A 20811-nucleotide genomic window follows, 5' to 3' on the forward strand; every position below is an offset into this window, starting at 1 on the left:
CACTGCGGTGCCAAATGACAGGCAGCAACAATGCTGAGTCTAACGTGAGCTTTTGGCAAACATTTGGGGGCGGTTTTGCTGTTGGCGGTGCTGGCTTTGCCCTTTGGACTCAATACCACTTGACCCTGGGGCACATCCTTGGAAAGTGATTCACTCCAGCTTACTCTTGGAAGTAGAGACTGGGATCAGAGTGAGTCCGGATGCTAGCGACCACGTGACAGGGCACCACTCCCTTTCCAAACCGAGATTCAGTTGCCCCGTCTGTGCCACAGGGAGTTTGGCTCAAACCATCTCCCGAGTCCTTTTATACGTCTGATACCAGGGTCAGCACTGCGTGCATCTGTTCTCCGCTCCCAAGACCAGCCCCTTAACAGGGTACTAAAGACAACACTTTCGTTTCTGCCTCCTTTTTTCATATCAAGAAGACCCCCTCGAATCAAGCAAATGTGTCATTACAAGCCACCAAAGGGCCCTGACCAGTGTGGCTCAGTTGTTTGGAGCGCCATCCCATAAATCAAAGGCTCATGGGTTCGATTCCTGGTCAGGGCACACGCCTGGATTGCAGATTCAGTATCTGGCACGTGTGTGTGAGAGCAGCGAGTCGAAGTTTCTCTCTCTCCCTTCCCATCCCTCTAAAATCAATAAGCATGTCCTCAGGATTGGATTTAAAAAAAGCTACCAAAGGAAAGAAGTGACATAAACACCTTGTCTTAGCAGGCTGGGAAAATTACATGTGCTAACTACGCTGCAAGTGCCCCTGCAGTTGGCGAGCTCCGCAAGTTCCTCCTCCTCCTGCTTTTGGGCCTTTCCCTGCCTTTGTGAGAAGGAGCCAGCACAGAGGAGAGGAGAGGTGAAGGGCAGAGCATCACTAAATATTTGGACCCTGAGTCGGATATCTCAGCTATAGTCAAGTTCTCACCTTTTCTGGCTGTAATTTGCCTAGTTTTCCTCAATTCACACATTCCCGAAAAGGTTTAACCCAACAACTTTCCTTCAATCCCCACACACACCACACACGCCTTGAAACACAGACAATGTTAGATTTTGTCATCTTGCAATTTGCTGCTGAGCAGGCATTGGGGTGGGGGGGCAGGTGAGGATGTAACTACAACAGTTTGCTGCTGAGCAGGCATTGGGGTGAGAGGGGAGACAGGTGAGAACGTAACTACAGCAGTTTGGCGATTTGGTGGCTGCTGCCGCATAACCCAGGCCCATCAGCCTGCAGCGCGATGCAGAGCTTCTGAGCCACCAGTGCTAGAGCACAGAACACGGTGTTACTCCAAAGCCAAGGGAGCAGCAGCTGCCAGCCTGCCACTCTGAAGTCAAGGTCACAAGATGGGCACGCACAAGTGCATACACACATGCGCGTGCCAAAGTCCCCACCATCTCCACTGTCACACCCTTTTGTGCTGCGATTCCAGCACGTGCCGAGAAGCTTAAGATTTAAAGGCTTCTGAAGGCTCTCAGAACGAGCCTGCTTTCCCAGAGTCTTTCTTCCCAAAGCAGTGCGTGCCCACGTGCAAGTGCACACACACACACATGCACACAAACAACTCACCCAAGCAGCAAGCTGAGTAGCAGAGCAGTCCTGAAATGGTAAGCAGATGAGTAAGGCTGAGTGACGGGCCTGTCATTGTGGGCAAGGCCAAAGGCGGACTGACCAGGGAGCACATGCTGGAGACAGGCTGAGATCCGTCACGCCCCCGAGCAGTCCCAGCGCCTGGCCTGTTGGGCATTTGGGGTGGGAGTCGTCCAATCCCTGCTCTGGTGCTGCTCCTGGCCCAGATGCCAGGGGTCCAGAGGCCAGTCCAGAGCTCCTGGGAGCAGGACTGGCTTAGCGGCATGCTGGCCTCTCAGGAGGCTGCACTAGGGGGTGGCTTGGAAGAGGAAGAGTGCTCTTGGCCCGGGGAGGAGAGGAGGTTGGGAGCCTGGGATACTGATGGCCACAGTGAGTGGAGACAAAATAGAGTGTCATCCATCACCCAGGCTGCCTTTCATTCAGCTGAAAACCTGCCCTGACAATACTATTCTGGCAAGCCTCAAAGTCCACCCCCACAGCGACTGTCCCTCGGGGGAGTCTGCCCTCCCCTGCTTCAGGGAAGATCTTTGTTGCCTGGGTCCCTCAGCCTTTATCACGTCGATGCCAAGGTGCTGTCAACAAAGCTAAACTTTATATATATATATAAAAACCTCTTTAGGTGAAGCCTGCCTACAAAACAATAAAATGGGCTATACAAGACACACGTGGAGATCTGTCTGACACCCTACAGGCACTCAATACACACACACGCACACACACACACGCACACACAATTCCAGATCATACAGACAAGTAAGTTTATTAGCACTTAGCAATAAGCACTGTTGTTTTTTTTTAATATTTTATTTATTTATTTTATAGAGAGGGGAAGGGAGGGAGAAAGAGGGAGAGAAACATCAATGTGTGGTTGCCTCTCATGTGGGCTCCACTGGGGACCAGGCCTGTAACCCAGGCATATGCCCTGACTGGGAATCAAACCTGCGACGCTTTGGTTATCAAGCTGGCACTCAATCCACTGAGCTACACCAGCCAGGCAGCACTGTTGTTTTAACCAGCTCAGTAAACACCGTAGCAGAGGTCAGCAAACTTTTTCTGGAAAAGGCCACATACAAAACAGTTTAGCCTCTATGGGCCTGCACAGTCTCTGTGAGTGACAAGGTAGCTCTGCTGCTGTGCAGGAAAGCAGCCACGTCTGTATCTGATGGAGTGAGTATGGCTGTGTTGGAATAGAACTGTACTTGTACAAATAGGAGGCAAGCTGGATTGGGCTCACAGGCTGTGGTTTGCTGACCCCTGAGATATGTATCTTCAAAAGAAAGGATAATTCTTGTATTCATTCATCCATTTACTGTTTCATTCATTCAGGAACACACATTGAGCACCGAATGTGTATAAAACACGATGATTAGACACAGTTCCTGCCCTTGGAATGTGTGGTGCAGTGTTTTGGGAAGTTTGCCTGGAGTCAGGCAAACTTGGGCTGGAGCCCTGGTTTGGCCACTCACACTAGCTCTGTGATTTCCAGAGAGTTGTTCACTCTCTCTGATTCTCAGCTCTCTTCTCTGTAAAGTGGGTATGGTCAAACACACCTTACTACTTTGTTGTGAAGATTGGGACCAGGGCTTTTGGAATTCCTGGCTTAGGATAGGGGTTTGTTCCTTCATCAATATTTTGAAAGATAACTGTTGTACAAGGTGGGCAAAGAAAAGAGGCTAACAGGGAGCGGGGGTGTCCAGAGGGACTAACAGGAGGAAGTGATGGGTACCAGCTGGGCCCAGGAATTCAAGTGAGAAATCAGGAGAAGATTCCTGGAAGGGGTGGCATTGAGCTACGCTTTGAGAGCAGAGAAGATCTGACAGTGACAAGGTAGGAGGAGTGAGGGAAGAAAGGGCTCGGCTGGGTTCCTTCACAGGGGCACTTCCCTCTGTTGTCAGGAACACAGAGTCCAAGATGTCGAGAAGGCAGCCCGGAGGGCATGGAGTGAGCAGTCCTGAATCTCAGACAGCGGCAGGAATATCTGCGTTACATTTTCTCAAACTCCCCCTGCTGGGTCACAGTCCTGCTACTCTTCATTTTTCAGAGCTCATTTCAAAAACTCTTGGGGATGAAAGTTCTGCCACTTTTAGCATGGAAATCTTTCCTTCCTTCCTTCCTATCTTTCTTTCTTTCTTTTTTACCATTCAGCATCAAACTTTTCCTTAAAAGTTTTACACAAGTAAACCACTCGGCTACACTTTGTTTCTTTATTGTAAAACGCCAGCTATTGAACGCAATGATCTCTGAGGTCCTGGTCAACTCTGCAGGTGTTCAAACCTCTGTTTCAAACCTAAGAACTCAAGTTCACAAATGTCCCTTTCTGTCTCTCTTTCCTGTGTTTCTCTCCTTCTGCAACTCTCTTTCCTGTCTCAGTCTCAGTCTCTGGGTCTGGGTCTGGGTCTCCGTATCTCTAACTTGGTCTCATTCTCTGGCTCAGCCTGTCTCTCAAAGCACTAACAGTTGAACTTCCTTAAGTCAAATGCTTGACGACTGTTAACTGCCTACAGCCAAGTGTGCCAGCCTGGGATCGGGAATCCTGGTCTCCAGCCCTGGTGTGGCCAGAAATGTGCTGTGTGACCTTGGACAACTCACTTCTCCACTGTGCCTTGGTTTTTCAAAATGTAAAATGGGGCTGTTGGACAAGATGAGCTTCAGGCCTTTCCCCGTTCTGGCTTCTATAGGGACTGCGATACAATGGTCCTTCATAAGGAACCCCGGACAGGGATGCAGGGTCACTCTCCTCCTTCTCCCCTGGAGGGCCATCCCTGCCCTTGAGACAGCTGGCCTGCTGAGTACCCTCAGGTTCATTGGCACAAGCACTAGCTCACCACAGCAGAGCTGCCTGCAAATATAATTCATAATAAAAGTTTCCGGGACCTTCCTGCAGCTGTCGGCAGGTGTCATATTCACAGTATTTTGTCTTAATTGCAGCTCTGGTATTTATCAACCAGGCCAGAAGAGCACTTCTGGAATACCGCTTTCCTGGGCACTGTTCCAGAAGCTTCCGTCCCTTCTGTTGGCACACGCAGGCCTGTTCCCTGATCATCTCCACCAAAGCGAAGCCTGCCTTGCATCTTCCCCTGCCATGTCTCCGGCTGCTGCTGCACAGAGAGATTGTGTGGCCTGGATAACTCAGCAGCCTTCCCAAGGACCCAGAGCTCCCAGTGTCAGGCAAACACACCTGCATTTTGCGGGGCAAAGCCTGGGGTTCCCCCAGCCCCAGAGCACCTCAGCTTGACTCTCCCAACCAAAGCTAGGTAGGCAGAGAAGTAAGTTGGAGGACTTGAGTTTTACCTTCCCACTGACAAAGACTCTCAACAAAGCTTTGAACTTGGGCTTCCGCATCTGTCTTTACAGAACCCAGGTTTAACAAGAATCCCAGTAAGTCAGCTGAGAGAGAATCCCCATCAGGAGAGCCCTATAGCAGGGACACTGGATTGCTGTGTGAGCAGAAATCTTGATTAGATTAAGTCACTGAAATGTGGGCGCTTGCTTGTTACAGCAAAGAGCATCACCCCACCCCAGCGGTGAGGCATCAGCCACGGGAAGCATCCCATGAGCATTCGATTCGGCACCTTTCTCCGATCCTCACAACATCCCCACAAGGTGCATGTCAGTCTATCATGCTCATTTTCAGGCAAGGCTCAGAGACTCAGGGAGGCACCTAAGGTCCCACTCAGCCAGTAGGTACTAAGCCAGGATTAAATCAAGATGTCTGACCCTGGAGACTTCTGCAGATTTGGTTACTAGCACAAAGTGGTGACCTCTTCCCCCCCCCCCCCCCACTCCTCCACCAGCCAAAGAGAAGGAGCAGGGAACCTCAGCAGAACTGGCCGGTGTCGCCACCACAGCCAGCTGAAGCTGGAGGAGCTTACCAACACTCAGTTCCCTGCCTTTCGAATCGAGCCTGACAATGACTCAACTTCGGCCGTTTCCTGTTTGCAAACTCACACTGTAGGATCCTAGCTGCCTCCCTCAGGATCCCGGCCACGAAGGGCCTTCAATTAAATGTGCATTTACTTTCTCCATCGAACAGTTTAGTCTTCAAAGCAGGCGAAGAATCTGCAACTCATTTTTAAATCGATCAGAAAATAAGATGGATGGGTAAATAAAAATATAATATAGTAAACATACAGAACGATAACAAGTACAAAATCCATGTGGTGGGGGTATTGGTTTGCCAGGACTACCAAAGTACTCCGGGGCGGGGGGGTTTGAAAAACAGAAATTAATTTTTAACAGCTCTCAAAGCAAGAAGTCCAAGATTAAGGTGTTGGAAGGTTTGGGGGTTTTGTTTGTTTGTTTGTTCGAGGCCTCTCTCCTCGATTTACAGGCAGCTGCCTCCTAGCTGTGTCCTCACATGGCCTTCCCTCTGCGCATGCCTGGTTTCTCTCTGCATCTAAACCTCCTCTTCCTGTAAGGACACCAGTCAGATTGGATTAGGGCCCACCCTTACGGCCTCATTTAACCTTATCGCCTCTTTAAATGCCTTATCTGCAAATACATTCATATTCTCAGGCACTGCAGTTAAATGAGTTTGGGGAGGTACACAGTTCAGCCCATAAGAGTGGGCATATTGGTGTTCCCTGGACAACTCTTTCCACTTTTTTGGAATGTTTGGAATTTTTCATAATGAAAAGGAGTAAAATAATTTTAAGTAGGCAACAGAAAACCAGAAGACACCTTCACAAGGGTTAGGGGTGGGGGTGGGTCGGTCCAACACCCTTGTTGGCAGATATCTGGGGGCCCCGGAGCTGCACAGAGCTAGGGCAGCAACGGGCCCTGGAGGAGCTTGTGGCTACTCGTTAGGAGACCGTGCGCAGGGAACTGAATCTCCACGAAAAACAGGAGAAGGAGGTTCTCCTCCGCCCCTGACAGAGATGCCCCAAGGAGAAGTCTGCCCTAGCTACAAGGATGTAGGAAAATCATCCCATATTGGTCTTTATTTTGTAGTAAGTCGTATATCAAAAGCGGCTCCTTCAACTGAGCACAGATTCGAGGAGACAAATCCATCCCTCTTCCCTCCCACAAGGGAATTTTTTTGGACGTTATCTAAAGGAAGGCATCTGCTTTTTTGAGTTCAAGTTCTAATTTGACCAAATGGCATGTGGTAAATAGAGAGGAAGGAGGAGACAATGTTATTAGGAGGCAAAGGAACATCAAGAAACCTCCCCGAGGCTGGCTGCGCCTCGGCTCTGAATTTGATTACAGCGGCCGGCATAAATCAGCGAGTGCTATTAAATCTTCTGCTGAGGCTTGACAGGGGAGGCCAAGTTTCTAGAGTTGTTCGGGAGATCTGGCCACAGGTCAGAGACAAAGCCACCCAGCTGCATCTGGCCCGAAGGGCAGGTTACACTTGCTGACAACTGGGGCTGAGTGGAAAGACCCTGTGTTTCCAGCCATTACATTCCCGTGCCTTCATTTTTCCACGGTGACATCGTAGCTTTATGGACACTGTGACTCAGAACCACGTGGCTCACTTAACCCTTTGCCTAGAGCCCCTCATCCCTGCCCCTCCGACTGCAGTATTTGCTATTTGAGGGTTCACAGCAGGTGGCTGAGGAGGGAGTAGGGTCCCTGGGCAGCCCCTGGCTGCCTGTTGGCACAAACAGACATTTCTACCCACTGGTTCCAGTGACTGACTCAAATCCCTGAATTCCAGAAAGTGGGGAACCTCTGGCTGAGCTCCTTGGACTCAGCTGAACAATAGAGCTGCTCCACTGAACAAGTTGGCAAGATGAACCTCAGGCTTTCTGCAGCACAATAATTGTGTGATCATACCATTGTGGAAAGCCTCTGGGATCGCAATTCCCATTGCTAATTTGGGGCTAACAGACTTTTATAGGCAGAAAAGTCCCTTCCTGTGCTCCGGATGAAAGGTTCTGCTTTGCAGGCATATATGGAATGTTGTTTAATTGTTTAGAATACATAATACATGTGATTCAAAATCTAAAAGGGATAAATGGATATACATGAAACTTCTCCCAGGCCTGTCCCAATTCCAATTATTTACTAGCAATTGCTTAGTCTCCTGTGTATACGTTCATGACTATTTTATGCATACAGAAACAAACATGCAGGTACAGTATTGCCCCCTCTAACTCAAAGAGTTGTTTACAACATAATACCATTCATAGGGTCCTCTCTCGGTTTCTCCACGGTATTTGTAAGAGGTTATTCTGTGTAACTACATAAAATGCATCCACATTCCCCTCTATGGCTGCATAGTATTCCTTCACTTGGAAGAATGATGATCTGTTCACCCGGCCCCGACTGATGTGCATTTGGGTGATCTGCAAACATCTGCTGGTGTAAACAATGATGCAAGCAAATAACCTTCTGCGTGCGTCCCCGTGTTGGTAAGCATGGCCATCGAATCGAATGAATTCCTAGGCAGACTTGCTGGGACAAAGAGTAGGTAGATTTGTGATTTTTACCCATGGTGGCTAATTCATCTCCACAGAGCGTCCCTCGATCCACACCCCTCCCACAGCAGCAGATGAGCATGTTTCCATGCACCCTCACCAGCACGAGATGCCAGAACTTTTGAATTCCAACCCACCCGATAAATAAAAAATGGTATTTCAGCGTGGTTTTAACTTGCATTTCTTTTATAGTGAATGAGGCTGGAGATATTTTCACATGTACCTTTTTCATTTTTCCATGAGGTTTCTAGCCTTTTCTTAAAATTTTTTTCTTATATATGACTTGCAAATATTCCCCCAGTTTGTTTTGGCCCTTTGATTTTGTTTTATATTGTTTTTCCCACCCAATTTTCTTTTTTAGGTAGTAGAATTTATTGTAGAAGCTTTTCTAAATGGCTTCTGAGTTTTTCTGCATAGTCAAGTTACCCCCCCCCCCAAATCTCCCAGGGTTTCTTCTAATAATTTTATACTTTCATATTTTATATTTAAATCCCAATTCATTTGTAATATATTCTGATGTAAGACATAAGTTTGTTTCCTGGTTTTCCAGAAGGCATTTTATCTGACCTAAAGCAGATGACAGAAACATTCTTTCAACTCCCTTTACATAGGTTGCAAACGTCAATACTCAGTGACATGTACTGAAATTTATTATGTCTTAGCACTGGCCTACAATGGCCTTCGGGCTTGTTAATATTTTCTCCACTTGACAGGTAAGTAAACTAAGGCTCAAAGAAGTGCCCAGGAAAGTGGCGGGGCTGTGACTTGACCCCGGATCAGTTGTCTGCCTGTCCTAATTGCACTGCTCTCACAGAAACTCAACTACTTGTGTGTCTGAGACAGGCCCACGGGGATGCACTTGGCTCATCTGTGTTCTTCTGAGGTCACAAACAGACCAAGGACTCCTTGAGTTAGTCTGTCTTATGAATCTTCTTGGTCCATATAACAGTTAAGTACATAGTAAGTAGGAGGTGCAATGACTGTTGGTTATTTGATTGACGGGGAGTATATCAGAAATATATACCTCATGTAGTAGTCATAATTATTTTAGAGGTAGATGTAACTATGATGATAGTAATAATAATGAAGAGGATTTGAATCAATTAAATGGATTTTATTGCCTCGTTTAGAAAAAACATGGGACAAAATGCAAAGTGGCAGCAGATGGGCATATGGCAAGAAAATTGAGTCTATTTGTCAACTCAGCTACCATTTGCTGACATGCCATTTGAAAATTTTAAATGCATATTTAGTAATCTTCCTACGATTGCCTGGAGGACCCACACGGCCAGGCTTGGTGACTTGGCGGCACCCACCATCTATTTTGAAGGGGGCAAAACTGTCATGCTACATAAGGCAGCTGCTGTGTGGACAGAGAGCCCACTTTCCTGACCTGGATGAACTGGATACGGGAAGCGGCTGGTCTTACCAGCTGGGTTCCGCACAGAACCGCACAGTTTCCCAAGGGTGGGTCCTCTCGGCGCTATAGTGGCCTGTGGGGTTTCCTGGTGAGCTCACCTCTGTCTGGGGAAGTGAGAAGCTTTCTCCCTCACAGCTGCACGGTGGCCTGCCTGCTAGTGGGCTCAGTAAGCTGTTCTACCCTCAGGAGTGAGCCTGGGCTCTCAGGTCATGGAAGTCCAGTGTCACTCCTCAAGGCACAACAACTCCTGACGAAATACCCTTCCAGCTCAGAGCTAGGCCCTCCAATGCTCTCTCCTTCGACCCTCACAATAACCCCTCAAATTATCTTCTATTATGCCTCCCTTTTCCAGGTGTGGAAAATTGAGGCTCTGACGTTCAAGGTCCCATGGAACAGGGCTTCTAAGAGACATGACCTCCAATTCCACAGCCCATCTACTGTAATGTCCCCTGCTCGGCCTTGGGCTTTCAATGGAGTCTCAGTTCTGAAACCAGACTACTCAGCACCATAAGCAAACCTCTCCAGCCACCAAGTCAAAGCAGGTGGAATTAGAGTAGAAGTGAAACATCCCAGGAGGAAGCATAGGGCCCGACTCCAGATCCCTCACTATCATTTGGAATAGTATTGCAATTAGTAACTGAGAGCTTCACTGTGTTCCCGGAGCAGGGCAAAGCTCTACCTGTCCCCTTGTTGAATCCTTACTGCCATCTAATGAGGTGGGCGTTCTTTTTCCCCAGTCTACAGAGGTGGAAACTGAGATGCTAAGAAATTAAACCAAGACCACTCGGCCAAGGTCACTCAGCTAGTGGATCACGAAGACGTCAGTCGAGTCCAGAGCTGCCTGAACGTGCCCCATGCCTTTTCTTCTCGCCTCACAGACGCTCAGGTGCCAATGCTCAGAAAAGAAACACACGCCAAGACCCCTTCTTTGGGTAGGTGCTAAGTGTGGAAATTAGCAAGCAAACTTGACTTTGGTAGCCACCAAGTCAGAGAAAGGCTATAGCTAAAAGGATCTTTGACACCTGGTCCATCCCTTCATTTTACAGATGAGGAAACTAAGTCTCACGAGGAACAAATGGCTTGTCTAACACTATACATGTATCCCAGGGGTTAGTGTCAGGTCCAGAGAAATAAGCCAAGTTTCCCAAATTTTACCTCAGCGCCTTAGCACTGTGCCGCAATGCCTCTCCGAGAACATTAGTAAACAGGCGAATTGCCAACCCACTGACTCAGCGTCCCCACACCACCTTCTAGCCGGACCTGAACAAGAGAACCTTAGCGGCGATCACCATGGCATACAGCTCCATGCCTGTCCTGGTCAGGGTTAGGGTTACAGTTAGGATCAGTGCTCTCACTTCCACAGCTGCCCAGAGGAGAAAGTGCGGGCTGGAGCAGATTTAGATAATTAAAGACGGAAAAAAAGAGAGAGACACCACTGGGAAAAGCACTTCCAGGGCGCAGATTGTCCAGATGCCCAGCTCAGCCTCCCACTCCTCCCTGTCTCTGGGCAGACCCGGAGCACGGAGGAGCGCACCACCCAAACCCACACCGCTCCCTCAGGGCCCTGCTGCTCCCCGCACACAAAGGACATTTGTCTCTTCCCTGTTTACTTTCCCTACACTGACCTTGCCTCAAAGCTCTCGGAAAAAAGGAAAAGAAGGGAAAAGGTTGTCATACTCTATTTCAATTTGGAGAATTTGGTTTCTGAATGACCACAGAGAATCTAGAAGACTTTTGAGGGCCACCCCAGGATGAAGGCGCTCAAACTGAGCCCGTTCTGTTTGGGCACTAAGGGGCAAGCCAGTTTCAACCACCAGTGATATGACGCACCCCACAGGCCCCTCACAGAGGGAACAAGCTCAAACATCTCAACTCTCGAGTCATAGTAAAGTGTGAAAGCCCCAGTAGGTCTCCACAGGCAGGACAGCCATCGTCACCCCAGCCACCACTTCCTGGGTCCCCAGGAAGCCCCCTGCTGGGTCTGAGATCCCTGGAAAGTCCCTCCTGGAGCACGCGTCCCCAGAGAGAACTACCAGCCACAGCAGGAAAGCTCCTGGCACTTTCTCCAGACTTCTCAGAAAAGACCCGAACAAGGCCAAGTGAGCGAACAGTGGGAGGAGTAGGGAAAAGAGGGGGAGGCCCAGAAGGCGAGGTGCCTTCCAACTCAAATTCATGTCTCCTTCTTTCCTTGCCTCTTTTTTTTCAGGCCCCAGCTGGTTTACCGTGCAAAGCCCACAGCAGCCGTGGGGCCTCTCCTTCAGCTGTCGCCAGCTCCCAGCACATGGTCACGCCTGTGCTTATGTTGGTTGCTGTGGAGACAGAAGTGCCAGCTTGAATGGAGCTGCAGGCTCCGGGCAGGGAGATGGAAGAGGGCCAGGGGTGTTTTTAAAGCCATCTGGGAGAGCCAGTCACAGGAGAAGAGATTCCTTCCCTGGTCTACGTGTCCCTACTTTAGGGACAGATTCACAAACGGACAATAGGTGACAGCTGAGCTCCTCTGTTTGCCTGAACTTGCTGTGTAGTTTAAGCCAAAAGTTTGGGTTGTATTTGGGACTTTTGCCTTTTGACACAAATGCATCTTAGAGGAAATCATGAGCCTCTCTGGAAACAATGACAAAAAGGTTTCTACATCACACACCAGGCATTCTTTTAAGTACTTTATACTCATAATTAGCCCACTTAATCTTCACAACTGATCTGTGGGGTAACTCCTCACAGTGTCCCATTTTACAGATGGGAAAACTGTGGCACAGAGAAGGTGATTCACCTGCCCGACATCACAAAGCTAATGGAAACACAAGATGTGAACCCAGGCTGCGTGGCACCAGACGCCCTACTCCTAGCCACTAGGCTACTCTGCCTTTGCAACAATTTGGGGATCAGAAAGTCCTAATTTGGAATTTTGGCCCTGGCACTGTGTGACCTCAGGCAAGTGACTACATGTCATAGAGAGAGTCTAGCAAATAGAGCGTGCTCAAGGCAAGACAGCATTACTAGTGTGAATGCAGGCTCCCTTAGCGACAGGATCCCAGCTCCTGCATCAGACAGGGAGTTCTGGGCTCCCCGTGCCACTGCCCAGGAGGGGCGGACGGCACAGGCAGCTGTGCTAGGGCCACAGAACCACAGCTGCTCTCTAAGTATCTATGGCTGATGCCGTTGCTTCCCTGCCCGTATCCCTCCGCATTCATCAGGCCCTCTGGGCTTCCAGCCCTGGCCACAACACCTGCACTACGTCAGACAGCTTCTCCAGCCCTGGGAGTTGCTTTGGGCAAGCATGTCCCCAGAAGCTGGTGGATGGATATCCCAGGGCTCTGTCCCCTAGAGGTCCCCAGGAACCTGAGCATGGACTCCCCTGGTATTGACTGCCTTCCCTTTCCTGTCTCGCTTTCCCGCTGCCCCACTGGGATCACCTCCAAATAAACTATTTGCACCCAAATTCTTGTCTCAGGGTCTGCTGTAGGAAGGAACCCAAATGAAGACAGGATATATACACCTGTGACTTTGAGTCTGATGTCACTTAAAAAAAATGCTTGGGGGACACTTTACCCAGTGAAAAGGTAACTGTGGTAGGTTAATAATGGCCCCCAAAGAGGCCAGATCTGAACTCCTGGAACCTGTGAATGTTACCTTATACGGCAGAAGGAACTTTGCAGGTGTGATTAAATCAAGCAGTTTTAGATGGGCCCTGCATGTAATCACCAGTTCCTATAAGAGAGAGGCAGAGGAAGATTTGACACAGGAGATGTTCCCATGGCCAACCGAGTGGCCACAGGAAACTGATGCAGGAACTCAGAGGCCAACGTGAGCAGGGGCTCTCAGAGTGTGGTCCGCAGGCCAGCAGCATCAGCAGCTCCTGGGGTCTTACTGGAAATGCAAACTCGTGGGCCCCCCTCCAGACCTCCTGGATCGGAAACTCCAGGAATGGCGCCCAGCCGTCTGTGTTGTAACAGAACTTGGGTGATTCTGAGGCTGGCTACAGTGCAATGGTTAACCCCGGCTACACAATTGAATCACCAGGGGAACTTTGAACACTGTCAGTGCCTGATCCCATGCCGAGAGATTCCGATTTATTGAACTCAGCCTGCTCAGTCTGGACACTGGGCTTCTGTAAAGCATCCCAGGTAATTCTCACATCTAGCCGGGGCGGAGAACCAGTGCTGGAGCTTGAGAACCACTGATCTAGAACATTGACTTTCAAACTGAGCTTTGCAGAGCTTGGGAATGCTGGGAAAATGCCCCAAGACTTCTAAAGAAGAAGCAGACAGAGTCCAAGCCAGCAGAGCTTCTGGCCCCCAAGGTCAAAAAGTCACAAGGGCAGGTGGGACTAGAGAGGTGGGTGTACTAGGGAAGGCAGACCAGAGGGTGTGGTGGGGACTTGGGAAACGGGGCTGAGTGACCGCCAACCTCTCCATTCTTAACAGCTGTTGCCATATCAAAATGTGGGCCAGGACTGCCGGGTCATCCCGGTTTTCAAGAGGTTTGTTTTTAAAAAGAGATACCAGAAAAACATTTTTTAAAAAGAAATGTTAAAGCACTTGATTCTTAAATGTTAGCAACTAGGCAAATTTTTAAAATCTCTCTCTCTTTAGTATACAACATGAGGGCTGAACACGGTTAGACATGAAGGCTGGGTTGGTCCCTGGGCAGCTGGTTTGTGAGCTCAGCTCTGCCGCAGGGTCCTTCATTCCCCTCTTGGGACCGGAGGGCCAGGCTGGGCAGGTTCTCCTCAGGGTGCTGACAGGAGCTCCGTGTGGGTGGCACATTTTGGTCTGGCCACTGCTGTGCTCCCATTCCAGGCAGATAGCTGGCACTTAGTGTTTGCTGAGTCCATAAATCCTCTCAGCAGTCCTGTGAGGCGGAGACTATTATACCCGTTTTCGGATGAGGAATTTGGGGCTCACCACGGCTGTGATGTGACCTTCCCACAATCACACAGCAGATAACCAACGGTCAGGATTCCAGCCCCAGGCCCCGCACACAAAGACTGCTGTAAAGAGCAAATACGGCTGTGGCTGTGAAAGTGCTTTGCAAAATGAGAGGTTTGGAAATAATCAGTACCAGTTATAAGCGTCAGATGAGTAGTACTTACGATGTGAACTGCATTTTAGGAAAATGGGAAACTCGCTTATCTGGTGACTCATTGAAACCAGAAGGTCATTCTTTTCAATTTTAGACCTGCGCTGTTTTTGTGTGGTTGTGGCAGCAGTGGCTGAGGATCTGAGGAAAGCAGGCTTGAGTGTGGTGGGTGGCCATGGGGGGCTCATCTCTGGACACCTGAAGGGAAAGCCTCCCACCTCTCACACCCACCTCTCTTCACATCCGAGTTAGAGATGAGTCCACTGCTTACTTCAGAGGTGTGGGATGGGGAGAAGTGGGAAAGCTGGGACCTCTGGAGAGAACCTCCCATTTAAGAACTCTCCCTAATTTTATTATCTAGAGGAAATATGGGGAGCTAAATCGGAGGAGATGGCTGGGAAGTGCATCAAACAATAGTTGATCAACATCAGACACAAATAAATGGCCCACAATCTACTGCCAAGGCCACGACGGTTCCCTAGTGGTGGCCTGGCTGGCTTCCAGTCAGGAGAGCGCAGGGCTAGCCATCAGGTCCTACAGGTCACAAAACTCTTGCTCCGGGTCATGTCTCAGCAGCCAACTGGAGAAGAGTCCAGCGCCCAGACAGAAGTCACATTCTTCCACATGACTCACTCCACAGGACTGGATTGGGGTCCTCTCACCATCTGGCCTCTGAGACCTTGACCCAGCATCACCTGGAGAGTTCCTGCCTGCCTGAGAGATCCTGCATTGGAAGAGGGAAGTCAACCGTCTGAGCAGGTACAGGGCAGCTTGCTCACAGTGCCCGAAGAGAATGCCTGTGAGATGGTATTCCCCTGACTCCACAAAGGCCTCATCCCCGCCCCGCCCCAAATACCTTCGATGAAGCTCATCTTACAGAACACACGTTAGCTTAGAACTTTAACCAGTGTTAAAGCACAAATACCTCCAAAAGGAAGACAAACCAGTATCCTGGTAAGTCATGCACACTTTAGTAACCAGTCAAATTCACTCTTTTGCTAAGAGCTTTCAGCAATGATATCCTGAGGAGCGAGCAAGAAAGAATAAAGAATACAGGGCATAGTAATCACTATGTATGGTGCCAGGTGGGGACTAGACTCATCAGGGAGATCACCTCTAAGTTATACAAATGTCCAACCACCATGCTGAGCACCGGAAACTATAATATTATATATCAACTCTAATTGAATTTTTTTTAATTTTAAAAGGAAGGAATGAAGAATTTTTTAAAAAAGAATCTAGAGCTGAGTTTTCAAAGGCTAGAGGGGTAGCCTACAGGACTTTAATATCTAATATCATTATTTACCCACGGCCGTAAGCAGATTTAGTCACATTGATAAAAGCCCCCAACTTAGAATCAGAGGGCAGGATTCCAGCCTCCAGCTTTCCCACATACAAGCTGTGTGATCTTGGGCAAGTCACTTAACCTCTCTGAACCTCTCTTTCTTCATCTGAAAAGTAAAAGAGATGCCACACCCATCCCAGGGGTGCTGTGAGAATTACATAAACTGGAGTGTGTGGAAGGTCTGCCCGTCTATAAATATTATGGTCCTTGGGTCTGTGCCACCACATTCTGGAAATTATACAACTGAGCTACATCTGTGAATGGCTCCTGGAGCTGAGTCAGTCCACAGACCACAGTGAGGCCAGCCAGGGCCAGCCAAGCCCAAGCTAGGTCAGCTGCCCCTTAGCCCACCCCCAAACATGTGAAGTTTAACAAGTGATTGTCGTTAAAGCAATTGAGTGTGAGGGTAGTGTATCATCCAGCAATGGCTAAAACAACGTAACAAAGTTAGGGTTCCTGACATTTAAGATTTTAGGGCCATGTTCAATATAAATTATTCTAAAATATATCTGACACATATTTGCCTTCTTAGGCAAAATAAAGAAACCACAATTCAGTCTTCACTGGGTCATCCGTGCTTATCATAGTGGAAGCCATGATGCCCTCAGGGGTTACGTACAAAACAGAGGCTCTAGAAATAACTCCAGTCTACTATTCCGTTTTGATCTCAGAACTATTCCCTAGCTCTTTACCATGTTCCTTGGAACCAATTTTACGAGCTGTCTTTTTTTGCTGTTGTCGCTGTGTGCATCTTTAGCAGCAGCTTCGCTCCCAAAACCTAACACACAAGAGCGAATTCATCGCCCTTCCAGAAACCTCCCTAAGCCAGTTAGAATGGGGTCCGGAGTGCAGTTAGTAGGCTTGGAGTAAAGGCCTGAGCTTGTTTTCTGTGCATCAAAAGCATGTGCTTTCGTGCCCAGATTTCTATCACCCGTTTCGGCCTCTTTGAGGCTCTTTTGCTCCCTTCCTGGTTCTCCTCTGGGACCGGGCAGTGGAGGCTGCCAGGGAAGGAGTGTGGGATCCAGGTAGCCGGTGCAGTGCCTGGTGCTGTTGGTATGCACTCTTTCCTGGAGAGGCTGAAAGTAAGCACCAGTGTCCAGGCCTATAAGAGCCCTCCCTCCATCGCTGCCCCTCTCCGGGGAAGTGAGCGCGTGCTGCCTGGGATGCCCGTGTGCCAACAGCAAGTGACCATGGGTTCCCCAGAGCATAGGCAGCGTCCCGCTCGTCTCTGTGTCCCCTGCAGCACTCAGCAAGTGGTGGGCACTCACTGAGGTGTGATGGGTGAAATGAAAAGATCTTCCTGGTGGCCAATGTTTCTACATGCACAGGGCTTGTCTTCATCAGATGATTAAGAATCTACAAGCTTGAATATAGAATTCATATCCAATTGGAAAATATTTTAAAGAATTAAGGGAATAGTTCCTGTTTCAGGGCCTTACTTCTGAACTGTGCTATCAGGAAGCCCTGGTGACTAAATGAAGGGGACAAAGCCAAGTAACTCTACAACAGAAAGCAGAGATTTTCTCTGTTGATTCTCCCAGCTCGGCCTTACTGTTTCACTAAATGTCTAAAGACCACATTCCCAACCAGAAGGTCTGGACCTAGCAATTCAGAGAAGGTGCCTATAGATGTGCGGCCTCGCTATCCTGCATGCCCACCTGTCTCCCTTCACTCTGCACCCCAGAGGCTGACCCCCATGACGGCACCGAGGAGCTTCTCTGCCTGGGCTTCAGGTGGGGTTTGGCCAATGCGGGGCACTACCAAGAGGTGGTTGGGTTGGAGGAAAGAGAAGTCGGGGTATTTCCTCTCTACCTTCTCCCCTTTTTAGTTCCCTCCGGGATTAATACTCCTGCTCAGTGACCTTTCCGCCGAGGTCCTAAATCTTCCTGGGATCCATCTCCCCATTTCCTCCTCTTGCCTATTCAAGCACAGGGGTGGTAAAAGCTTCCCACAGTTGCTAATTTCTCAACATTCCTTGTTGGTCCCCTCAATCCTACCCACAACCTCTGAAACTGGTCCCTTCACTCAAGTATACTTCTTCAGTACTACCAGAGCTGCTCCTTTTTCCTAGTGTTACCCCGAGTGGGGCCATCTGTACAAAGTCTCACTTCAGAGCTGTCTAGTCCTGGCCGGGTAGCTCATTTGGTTAGTGGGTTTGATTCTCGGTCACGGCCCATACAAGACAACCAATGAGGGCAGTGGTGGGCGGAACAACATGTCCATGTTTTCTCTCTCTCTCTTCCCCGCTTCCCCTCTCTCTCTCAAATCAATTAAAATTTTAAAAAGATGTCTGAGATATGCCAGGGCTCTCTCTAGGGCAAGGAGTTCAAAGAAAGTCAGAGGCTCTTTTCTCTCTAGCTTTCAGAACTCATTAGCCATTCTGGCACTATCTAAATTAAGTGATACAAAATGACAGCATGCCCCAATCTACAGATGAGAAAGGTTTTATTTGTTCATTCATCAATCAAGTCACCAAATATTTATTGAGCACCTGCCACGTGCCAGGCACTGTTCTGACCCTGGGGAAATGTACACGACAGACGCCCCGCCCACGTGGTGCTTACAGTCCAAGGCCAGCCACCTCCCAGAAGTCAGAGAGTCCATCGGACGCAGGGCTAGAACCAGAGGACTGAGTTTCCTTAAGGCCCAAGCCTTCAGCAGATTCTCAAAGGAATCGATGGCCCCGAAGAGGTTAAGAGTCACCAAATTAGACCAAATTAACTATCAAGTTTCTCCCTTGAATTGGGGAATGATGACTCACTCACTCCCAGAAGTCTTATCGACTTGAATTTGTGGGGAGCATGTTGGCACACCTGTGGTGGCACAACCACCCGCCCTTCCTGCCCCCTCCACACCCCCCTCAATATTCTCCACAGATGCCCTACCCCCTCCTTGAGTTCCTCCCCCTTCTATAATTAGCCTCACATGCTTCCCTAAGTCCTTCCCTCAGGGCCCACAAACGTTGGCAGCACAGCATGCTGACGAACCGTTTTTATGAATGGACAGGGGTTTGAGACTGAATTCAGAGCTACGCCTTCTCTGAGAGCCTGTGTTTCCAGCAAAGGCAGCGAGAGCCATTTCTAGAGAGAGGCACGGGTGACTGAGGTGACTGAGAAGGGCTGTCAGCCTCCCTAAGCCCTCTGAAAATATTTGTGTTTGCTCAGAAACGTTTAAATAGGCCATGCAGGTAACCCAATACTTCCCCTACTCTGGGTCAGACAGGACGACGAGGGCAACGGAAAAGGTCGCCAGGCTGCCAGCAAAAGCCCCTTTCCTTCATTTCCCAGCACTGCACCCAGCAGACACCCAGCTCCAGCCTGGCTGTCACTCCAAGCCCCTCTTCCTCTCCCCGGAAAGCCTCCTTCTCCTAGCTGCCTCATCTGAGGCTGAAGAGAAGGCCCCACGCGGGGGGGGAAAAGACAACAGAAGAGCAGAAGGGCTGGTGAAATGGAAGACCTAGTCTGAGGCTGCACGGGGCCCCCAGCCCCCCAGAGAACCAGCAGGACTCTCTTCCCTTCGGTGGGACAGTCCTGGCAGCCGGTGACACTGCCCGCACTGGGACAGAGGCATGTTCATTCCACATCATGCCCTTTGAGTCAAGCCCCCTTCAGAAGGGGTCAGGGATGTATTTATAGAAACGTCTGAGACTCACTTCTTTCTCCCTTGCACTTCTTCCCAACTCTTTTAAGCTCCCACAATTCCCAACCACAATGAAATCATCCAGCAAATGGAGAGATGTGGGGCGGGGGGAGGCAGAAGCGATTTTTAAAAGTCTCTGGCTTTGAGCAGTGGGTGGGGGCTGTTAGGAACAAGGACAGCAGGGACTTCCAAGACTAGCTGGAGTGACAGAAAGCTTGCTACGGTGGCTGATCCCCTTCCAGCCTCCCTCCACCAAGGGTATAGTGGAAAATATATCAGGGCGTATTGCAAAACGATCTTCCTTCCTCCCCCTGCCCCAAACAGATGGAAGAGAGGAAAGTCTAGTCATCACTTACCTGCTGAAATTGGGAGGACACTGTTGATGAAGGTAGGCTGAGACACAACAAAGCGGAAGAAAAGCTGAAGGTAAATTCCCAAAGTCGTTGGATTCAGGATCACCATGCTGGCTGGGGTCTGGGATGTGTCAGGTTCTCAGCAGCCTCGCGTCCAGGCTGCCTTGGAGCCTTGCTTATCTCTGCTTTTGTCTTCCCCACTGCTGTTCGCCTCTCTCCTGTCTCTCTCTCTCTCCCTCTCTCTCTCCCTCTCTCTCCCTTTCTCCTTTCCCTGTGCCTCTACGAAGAAAGAATGCCAACCATTTCCCATTAAACCTTCGCCGTACTACTCAGGGTTATATTTATCTCAAGCACTGGATAAAATGTCCACATTAAAATTAAGATGTCAGAATTTTCTTTTTTGGAGCCTGAGATAAGTGGCCATGGAAGAGGTGGCGAACAGGCAGCTAAGTCTTAGTGCTCACTAGAAGCGGTCCTCCAGGGCAGATGGATTTTCCCATTGATTACCCACCAGCAACCCCCTAGGTGCCCTGCAGCCTCGCAGAACCAACTCTCCTGATTCAAGCTGAATTTCCGTGGACACAAATCCTTCTGCTGTCAGTCTGTGATGCTTTCACCCACTGGGAGACAAATGTGGAGTTGACCTTGGATTTTTTTTCCTTTAACTATCCAATAAAAAGTGGGGGCAGAGGTGTTATATTTTCCAAAACAGTTTTTTTCCATGAAAAGTGTTTATTCTCTCTTCAGAAGTTGCAAACTTTATCCCATGCAAAGCAAAATAAATTTAAAAAGTCGATGGATTGGAAAGTGAATGATTCTTTATCACACTACACTAGAATGCAAACAACCAAATGGGAGAAGGTATTTGCAAACAATACCTCGATAAGGGGCCAATATGCAAAATGTACAAAGAACCGATACAACTCAACAACAAAAAAATCAGTCTAATTAAAAATGGGCAGCAAATCTGAACACTT

At 49.0% G+C, this 20811-nt stretch overlaps 1 protein-coding gene across 2 annotated transcripts in view; it reads right to left on the bottom strand.

The window, feature by feature from the left end:
• The window catches only part of COLQ (collagen like tail subunit of asymmetric acetylcholinesterase), a 52664-nt gene extending 32303 nt beyond the window's left edge, over positions 1–20361 (bottom strand). Inside the window, exon 1 of one of the 2 annotated variants that reach the window (XM_024565872.3) lies at positions 19838–20361. In XM_024565872.3, the coding sequence (XP_024421640.2) occupies positions 19838–19943 (106 nt within the window). In that variant the 5' untranslated portion in view covers positions 19944–20361. Of the gene's footprint in view, positions 1–1558; positions 1690–19837 lie in introns of those variants that run through there. The other variant, XM_045199708.2, reaches the window with a different exon arrangement.
• Between the last annotated feature and the right edge of the window lie 450 nt (positions 20362–20811).

Source organism: Desmodus rotundus, chromosome 8 (assembly GCF_022682495.2).
Source record: "Desmodus rotundus isolate HL8 chromosome 8, HLdesRot8A.1, whole genome shotgun sequence".
Lineage (NCBI taxonomy): Eukaryota > Metazoa > Chordata > Mammalia > Chiroptera > Phyllostomidae > Desmodus > Desmodus rotundus.